The 9,245-nt window shown below is 45.7% G+C and overlaps 1 protein-coding gene across 1 annotated transcript in view; it reads left to right on the top strand.

Moving 5' to 3' along the window:
* Nucleotides 1-664: 664 nt before the first annotated feature.
* GNAI2 (G protein subunit alpha i2) overlaps nt 665-9,245 on the top strand; it is a 124,859-nt gene continuing 116,278 nt past the window's right edge. Inside the window, exon 1 of the mRNA XM_053377406.1 lies at nt 665-997. Within this exon, the coding sequence (XP_053233381.1) occupies nt 880-997 (118 nt within the window). The 5' untranslated portion in view covers nt 665-879. The remainder of the gene's footprint in view (nt 998-9,245) is intronic.

Genomic DNA, 9,245 nt, shown 5'->3' with positions numbered 1-9,245 from the left:
TGTTCTTGTTGTTTTAAACCAGGAAGGGATGACTCTGACTATGTGGGGAGGCTGCTTTCGGTGGCATCTCTATATACTTTCCGCATACTTCGACCCCCCCCCCCCACGTTTCAACAGGCCATTGGCAGACTTTTACAGCAGCCCCCAGTTCCAGGCTGCCCGAATTCGCAGCCGCTCCGGCGCATACTGCCACGAGTTCCTCTCAATTCTCGTTCAGAGAACGCGGAACGCGCGTTTTGACGCACAAGCCTCCGGCCCTGCTTCGGCTCCTTCCGTTCCCGCCAAACCCGCGCGCGCGGTCCCGCAGCAGCCGCTTCGTCCCCACTGCGCGCTCAGCCCGCTCCTTCGCAAGCTGCCTTCTCGCGCCCAGTCCGGGCCAGAGGCGCGCGCCGCCCTCCACCTCCCTCAGCCTCCGTCTCCACGCCGCTCGGAGTTGCGCCCCAGCGCCTCTTCCCTCTCTCCACCCCAGCCCCACACTGCTGCGCGTCCGGGGCCGCCCCTCCTCCTCCTCCTCCCTCGGCTCGCTGACGACAAGCCCGCCCGAATTCCCCTCCTCCTCCCCGCCCGAGCCGAGCTGGGCCTGAGCGGAACGGACCCGCCCCCCGGATCCCCGCCCTCTTCCCCCTCCGCCCCAGCCAGAGGCTGCTCAGAGCCCGCCGCGCCGGCACCCGGAGGGCAACGGAGGAAGCCAGCGAGCAGCACCGCCCTGCCCGACGACGCCTATCCGCCCGCGCGGGGCAGCGACCCCCGGCCCCACCCCCTCGGTTGCCAGCTCCCCTCCGCTCCAAGCCAAGCCGAGCCGAGGCAGCCCGGGCTCCGCTCGCGTTTGCTCGCTGTACCCGACAGTCTCTCCGCGGCCGGCACGAGCCCAGCGGCGCCATGGGCTGCACCGTGAGCGCCGAGGACAAAGCGGCCGCCGAGCGCTCCAAGATGATCGACAAGAACCTCCGCGAGGACGGCGAGAAAGCGGCGCGGGAGGTGAAGCTGCTCCTCCTCGGTGAGAGCCGCGCCGTCGTGTCCCTCCCTCCCTCCCCCTGCTTCTCGTGCCCCGGGGATGCGGGGCCCCCTCCCCCCAGTGCGCCGCCTTGCCCCGACGAGGCGCCTTCTGCAGCCCAGCCTTCGAAGGCTTACTCGGAAGGAAGCCTCTCGAAGTTCGACGGCGCTTACTCCCAAGTAAACGGGCGGAGCGCCGCCGCTTTAGAAGTAGCGCCCACCCGTCTAGGTCCGCCGAATCCCCCCCGCTCTGTCTCCCCCCCCCCCGCATTGCGCCCCCTGCCTTTTCCCTTGGACTTGAGGGACTTTCCAGGACCCTCCTCTCCGAATTTCGCCGTGGCTTCTGAACCCGCCGCCCCCTTTCTATCTATCTCTGCGGGCGCCGCCCCACCCCTGGCCCTGCCCGAGCCCCGCTCCTTTTCGCCGAACTCCGAAGCCACTCGTTCTGCTCCTTCAGCGGCAAAGGGGGATCGGCAGCGCTCTCCTCGGGACCCCCCACTTCTTTTCCAAAAGCCATGTAACGTGGCTCAGTGGAACATACAGTTTCCTCACCCTCTAGGAACTGTAAGGGCTGTGCCCTCGAATCAGCACTGCAATTCCTGTAAAATACGTTGTCACTAAGACTTCCTCTTCTCTCCCCCCCCCTTCCTATCCTACTTGCTTTTCCAAATTTAGCATAGGAGTCCTCAGTTGCTTATTTCTTCACAGTAGCTGGCCTTTCTGATTATCTCCCCAAAGTCCACATGCTGTGATGCCCCTGCGTTTTCACGTCCTCACAATGGTTGTCTTGATACTCTGTCGGTGGCCGACCCCCACTTTCTGCTCCCTGGTGGTGTTAGGAAAGAATAATCTAAACTGCAAATAAGTAGAGAATGCTTACAGAGAGAGCAGGCAGTTGTCCCAGTAGGAAATGGAAGGGTGGTCTCTGTTCATTTTTAGATGGTGAATCTCCCTTGTCATTCTGCTCTGCAAAAAAAATTAAAGATGTGTTTCTCCCTCTTCAGTGGTTAGGATGGTTTGAACATTTCTCTGTGTCTTTAGTTTCCTTCAGTGCCTAGGGCCGCTTCGTCTATGAAACTTTGCTCTTGCACGCTTTTTCTTCTTTTTTTCTTTTTTGGGAGTTCATCACTGTGCAAGCTTGGAGAAGTAAAACCAAAGTAAAAGATTCATATGTGGACTCTTAGCGTGCTTCTGGGTGATTCTTCACATGAACAATATTTTGTGCATAATATTTTCATATGCTATACAACATCTAAAATTTAGGAGCTCTCTGGACTCGTTTACTGTATTTTCATGCATGAAAGTAGCTGTGGGTTATCTGTATGTTTAGGTTTGAGCAGTTAGCCTGGAAACACAAAAGGAGTGATTGGTTGAACTTACTTTGTCATATGGATCAACGTCTTCAATGTCATTTTATTTTCTGCTGCGATCTTACGACGGGGAATCATTTGAAAAAGGAGGGAGTAATGTACATGACATGAACTGACATGTTGAGTGTTTTCATTATGCGTATTGCTGTTTCTAAAACACTTTTCTGTTCTGTTCAATAATGTATGTGGTTTTTAGCAACGTTTCAGTCCAGAATGAAAAGTTCTTTTCTTCTGGAACCTTCAGACAGGATTTTGTAAAGCAACTAATTAATCTTCTGGCACCACAGCTCTTTGTCTCCTGACTTTTGAGAGTAAAAGCAGATTTTGAGTCTCCTAAACAACTTTCCATTATCTCCTTTGTGTAATATTCCAAAGAGTGTGAACTGTAGACCACTCCTATACATGTTAACCCAGGGGTAAATTCTGCCTAAGTCAGTGGGATGTACTTCCAGGCAAGTGTTGCAGCCCTAAGATGCAATCTTATACACACTTAGCTGGGAGTAAGCCCCATTGAACTTACTAAGCTTACTTCCAAGTAGAGGTGTAGCTGTCTGTGGACAAACTTGACTGGGCTTAACCGTCCAGGGGTCCTTTACCTTTTACCTTAAAGGTGTATTTGACTGCATCGTTAGTTCTTAAACCCTCAAATTGTGTTCTATAGTGAGTTCCTGGCAGCTGGGACAGTCTGTTATGGTGGTTAACCCAAAAATACAGGAAGTAAAAGATTGTTGCTGGCAGCTTAACAGAAGTTGACTAAAATGAAAGCCATTTTTTTTCAGGAGGGTAAAATGGGGAACAAGACAAGAGAGTTATCACGAAACAATGAAAGGAAGACATCTCTTTCTGTTTAGGCAAACACAAAGCAGCAGGAATAAGTTTAGTGCCTTCAGCATCTAGCAACACAGAGCTTGAAAAGCAAATCAGGCAACCCAATCTCAAGCCCATTTATTTGGCAGAGAGTCCATTTTATTTCAGTGGAACTTATTTCCAGGTAAGCACACATAGGACCACTGTCTATTTTAAATTATTATTTATTGTTGCGTTTATATCAGGGGATCTCAAGGAATCACACATTGTTCTCCCCATCTCCATTTTAGCAGCACAACAATCCTGTAATGTAGGTGAGGCTGAAAGACAGTGACTGGCCTAAGGTCACCCATGAGCTTCGTGGCTGAGACAGTATTTGAATCTTGGGTCTCAGTTCCTAGTTTAGCACTCTAATCACTGTACCATACTAGCTCCAGAGGTTCTTGCCCCTTTTGAAACTATGCATTAGTAATGCTCAATATGATTGCTTGATTAGTACCTGAGAGCTGCAGCAGTTTTTATCTCCCATTTTACAAATGGTGCTGAGGCCATTGGTTGATTATGGTTTGCTCAGGATTGCAGCTGCACTTAGAAATGACTGTGCTTGTCCCCCCCCCCCCCCCCGCTGTGAAACAGGACATTCATTATGAGAGATGGTTGCTAATCTAGTATAAACTACTTCATTGTGCAAGTTGATGAACAAAATTGCCTCTGAATAGTATGATAAATCCCTGTGGCAGTGATCTAGATTGTAGGATTTCTTAATAGTTTTCAGGCTTAGAGTTTGTAATGAGGCTAATGTGGATAAACACCCAAAGCAGTTCCATTGAATTTTGTTGGCAGAATCTGTAGAATAGATTACGGGGTTTGGGTCTGTGAGCAGAGGGCAAGTCTGGTCTCCAATCTCTATTTAACCTTTGCATTTTCCTTTCTTTAAAACAAAGAAGGCAATAGCATGTAAATCTTGGCATTCCATGTCATGTATTTAAACAAAAAATGAAAAGGGGAAAAAAAACCCCACCTTTTAGCAGTGAATTAGCTGTACTACTTAGAAGATTTAGGGAAACCAAATATTATTTGTTGGTCTGTCACTTAAATATAGCATGCAAATCCACAAGAAACCTCTTTGGGTTTGTCCACACTATAACAAAATTTGGATTTGCACCTGCCTTTTTCCCATTAATGTAGGGGCATCCATATTAACTCCTCCTCATCCCAGTGTTGTCTCAGGTATGTTCAACCTGGCAACCTGTTTGCAGATGATGCAGCCTTGACAGCACACTCCAAAGAAGCTGTACAGAGACTCATCAGCTGTTTTGGCCAAGCTTGCATGGAGTTCGGCCTCACCATCAACCAGACGAAGACCAACACCCTGGGTCAGGATGCCACCAGCACTCCACATATCAGCATTGGTGACCACACGCTTGAGGTGGTAGATAATTTTGTCCACCTGGACTCCATTGCAACTAGCAACCTTTCCATCAACACTGAGCTGGACAAATGTATTGTCAAGGCAGATAGAATAGTGGCTTGCCTCTCCCAAAGGGTATGGGAGAATGTGATGTTATTGACCAATACCAAGATGAAGATCTGCCAGGCTTGTTGAATGTGGAGCATACTGATTTTTTGGAAGGGGTGATGGCGCAATGTCTTTTATATCTGTTGTGTCAGGAAGATTTTGGGCATCACGTGGCAAGACAGAGTCTCAAACAAAGATGTGCTCTTCCAAGCCCACATTCCTAGCATGTCTGCACTTCCGTCTCAGCGACGTCTACACTGGCTTGGGTCATGTACACAGAATGGAAGATGGCAGGATCCCCAAGAACATGCTGACTTCAGGCACCAGGCCCTTTGGCAGAGCAACTATGCATTACAAAGATGTCTGCAAACATGGCATGAAGGTTTGCAACATTAACCCTGCCGTATGGTTGGATGATTCCAGTGACCAGAGGAGGAATGACTGTTGGGAGGAGTGCAGAGAGAAGAAACGCCATTGTGCATCTGTAACAGCAAAACTGAATACTTTCATCTGCCCCAGCTACAATAAAACATGTCTCTCCTGTATGATCTCTAAAACCACAGTAGGCACTGTAACTGTCCAATGGTTTGACTTTACCCCCAATGATGTACTCTTCCATTGTCTCTCCAGACAGATAAATGCCAAAATTTCCAATTCTTGGAAAGTTCAAAACAGCCAGGATTGTAAAACCCCACTTTGGAGGGGGAGGCAGGTCTGGAACAACACTGGGATGAGGAGGGTGTCAATGTGGATTCCCATACATTAATGGAGATAAAGGCAGGTGAAAATCCATATTTTGCTTTGGTAGAGACAAAGGCAGTAATGTATTCACTTGCAAGGGTTAAATATTGTTGTCCTCAAAGGCTGTTTTGTCACCTTATCTTTGGATTGCCACATTCTGCCATTTAGATATAGGGCATGTGATTTTATACTTTTAACATTTCGGGTTGAGAGCACTTGTTCAATTAAAGAGAGAGAGAGAGAGAGATGCACAGCATAGGAACTTTGAGAACGACAATTCTTGTTTGAAATGCTAGCGGTGTAGAAAGAATAGAGACGAAATCTTTGTTTGATTATGATAACTACTTTGGCTTCTTCATTTCTTTCTTTAGGTCCCATAATAGTATCCATTTCTGCTGTGCTGTTAGTAACTGATACTCAGTTGAGCTTATTGCATTGCTCCAAGATCCTGTTCAATATGTGTCTTTTCACTAAAACATAACTGGAGAATAGCTGTGGGTTTTCTTCATGCAGAGTTTCCACTAAGTCCAGCTGAAAGAAGATCGTGGTAGCTCAGTCTGTAGAGCATGAGGCTTCAATCTCAGGGACAAGGATCCGAGTCCCATGTTGGGCGAAATATTCCTGCATTGTCTAGATGATCCTTGCGGTACCTAACAACTCTACAATTCTATGATTCTATAAGATGCCATTGCAAGGATTCATCGTCTCCTTGGTAGAGACAGATACATTTTCTGATACTATGCATGTCTACTCAGAAGTAAGTCCCACTGAGTTGCATGAATCTTACCCCCCAAATAAGTGGGAATAGAATTGGAGTCCATATGTTCAATTTAATGGTTCAACTTAACCATTAGACTGAAGCTCATATAACAGTACTTTTTGAAAAGTGCACAGCACTTCAAAAAAGTTGATGGGCATTGTTCTCTCATTAGAAAAGTAAAATGGTGTTGAATCCCTGATTTATTAATAGCCTATTTTTATGCTAAGGCATAACTGGGTAATTGTTGAGATTAACTTGAAATGGTTGTGGGGGGGGGCGGCAGGGGGAGAGGCTGTAATTCACAGAGAACAGTGGCAAATGATTCAGTCATGCAAGACTCCTTGCTGCCTGGATACTAATTGCGCACTTAATGTTAAAACAAAAACCCTGGGATTGCTTGTTAATTTCAAGTCATTACAAGAAAGCGCAGGAAATATGGCAAGTAAATTTTTTAAAATAGACTTTTAAAACAGCAGCAACAGGGAAGCCGCTAAAGCCTTTGTCATGACTGGAGTGGTGCTCCATTAGTCTGTTTATCAGAACGTCCTTGTTACGAGGCTGGCTTTCTCTGCTGAAAATGATAATTCTGCTCAGCTTTCCAACCAGAACAAAACCATCCAATGAAACCAGAAGCAAATACCATAAAACAGTGGCTTCCCCAACCTGGGCATTTGGACCACAGCCCTAAAGCTTATGAAGAGTTGTCCTAAACATCTGGAGGGCACAAGGTTGGGGGTCTAACCTTTCACTGTTTACAGCAGCACACTGCACAGCAAATGGCCAGAGCCCAAAGACTACTGTAGCTCATCAAAGCAGGAGCTTGATGGACTTCTTTAGGAAACAGGTTCCACAAGAGGAGGGTGGGCTTGTTGGTAAGATAGCAGCAGCCTGCGATCATAATACAGTGGTACCTCGGGTTACATACGCTTCAGGTTACATACACGTCAGGTTATAGACTCCACTAACCCAGAAATAGTACCTTGGGTTAAGAACTTTGCTTCAGGATGAGAACAGAAATCGTGCTCTGGCGGTGAGGCGGCAGCGGGAGGCCCCATTAGCTAAAGTGGTGCTTCAGGTTAAGAACGGACCTCCGGAACGAATTAAGTACTTTACCCGAGGTACCACTGTACATACATAATGGAAGGTTTGTATCAGGTATGCCTGAAGAAGTAGACATAACCTATGGCTATTATTATTTTTAACAAAAGCTAGTGGGAGTGGGTAGTGGAACTGCTGTAGTGCAGGGTTTCCCAAACTTGGGTCTCTAGCTGTTTTTGGACTACAATTCCCATCATCCCTGACCATTGGTCCTGTTAGCTAGCAATGATGGGGGTTGTAGTCAACATCTGGAGACCCAAGCTTGGAAAACTCTGCTGTAGTGGAAGATGAGCATTAGCCAGTAATCAGCATTATCAAATGTGAGCCTTCAAACACAATATTGAAGTTTCTTAGGGTGGAGGGAAGTTTCACTTTTTATATATACAAAGCAATCAGGTTTCTGGGCAGAGGACGGCAGTAGCTTGCTCAGCACAAGTATTATTTTTCCCTGTCGATGCACCTTGGCTGCTTTCAGGAAAGTAGCTGAAGTATTCAGATACTTGACTACAGCTTTAGTTCCTTATTATCATGCTGGCAACTTTTTTTGTGGTGTTGCTTCAGAGGTGTTCTCAGCATATCCTCTTTCATATTAAAACTTTCCAATTTCTGCTCCTCATGCATATTCAGCAGTCTTTTAAAAGGCTCTTATTGTCTTGATTTTTGCTGTTCTCAGACACGTAGGGGCCCTTGTGCCGCTAAGTAACCAACGTGTGATTTAAACCTCCCATTTCAGGACACTTTCTGCTCATCTGGTTTTAAACTATTTTTTAAAACAACAACAACCACGCTTCCATTTTTTACTTTGCATTATGCAGAATTCAGGCTTGTTCGTTATTAAACATATATGAAATTTATTAGTTTTGTAATAATCAGTTCCAGCAGGGCCATATGTTAATATGCCCAAACTATTGCGGCTCAATAAATCAAACATTGTCTATTCAAATCGCCCACCTCCAGAATCTGGGGGAATATTGAAATTACCCATTTTTTTTAAAAAAGGAACACAATGTACAGTAGAATGCTTCCGTTATAAATTACCCCCCTCAATGATTCTGTGTTGGTGTGAAACTTTCCAGCTCTGTTCTGATAGCCTTAAGAAGATGTGTAGAACTGCTGAAGGATGTAATCTTTAAAGCACTTACTTCAAAGTAGTCACCTTGACTTCAGTGCAGTGACTCGTAATAAGTGGGTTGAGAATTGTGACCTTACAAGATAAAAATAACCAATGTCAAGGGTTGTGGGTTTTTTTGTTTTTTTGTCACATCAGAAATTCCTCTCCTGTCTTTCCCCCTCTGTTATTTATAATGTATGTTTGAAACAAAGAAAAGTGTCTATGAATGTCCTGGACCATGAAGCCTGTAGAAGGTTTTTTGCAAACAGCATTTCATAGTAGAAATTTCCTTTCCTTACTTGCTTCTTTCCCCTTGTGGCTTTTGTGTCTGAGCTCTTTTAATTTGGCTTGCCTCTTGGGGGTGAGTAAACAGCTTTTAAAAAATAATTGGCTTAGCCATTTCTGATGTGCTTGGTATGCTTCTATCTCTTGAGAACCCAAGATTTTTATATTGAAAAGAAAAATCTTGAATTCCGCTTAGCAGCCAAAAGAAAAACTACTGATGAGATGGGGAAGGCAAATGCACTGAGTATTCATTTTACTTAACTTTTTCTTTCCAGATTTCATGGAAATCATTTTTCTGGCAACAAACAATGTAGAATCATTTCGGCCAAATTAATTTCTTGGATTGTAATTGAAGTAGTCTTGTGATGGTAGAGGATTTGGCAACTTGTTAGATTTATATGTTCTTTTGCGATGCAAAGTGAGCAGCTCCCCAGATTTCTTCTCTCTCTCTCTCTCTCTCTCTCTCTCTCTCTGTATATATATTTATTTCCTGAAACCATCACCCAAAAGGTATAGATCAGGCATAGGCAAACTCGGCCCTCCAGATGTTTTGGGACTACA

This window comes from Podarcis raffonei, chromosome 2, assembly GCF_027172205.1.
Source record: "Podarcis raffonei isolate rPodRaf1 chromosome 2, rPodRaf1.pri, whole genome shotgun sequence".
Lineage (NCBI taxonomy): Eukaryota > Metazoa > Chordata > Lepidosauria > Squamata > Lacertidae > Podarcis > Podarcis raffonei.
This window is presented reverse-complemented; position numbering and strand designations above follow the sequence as displayed.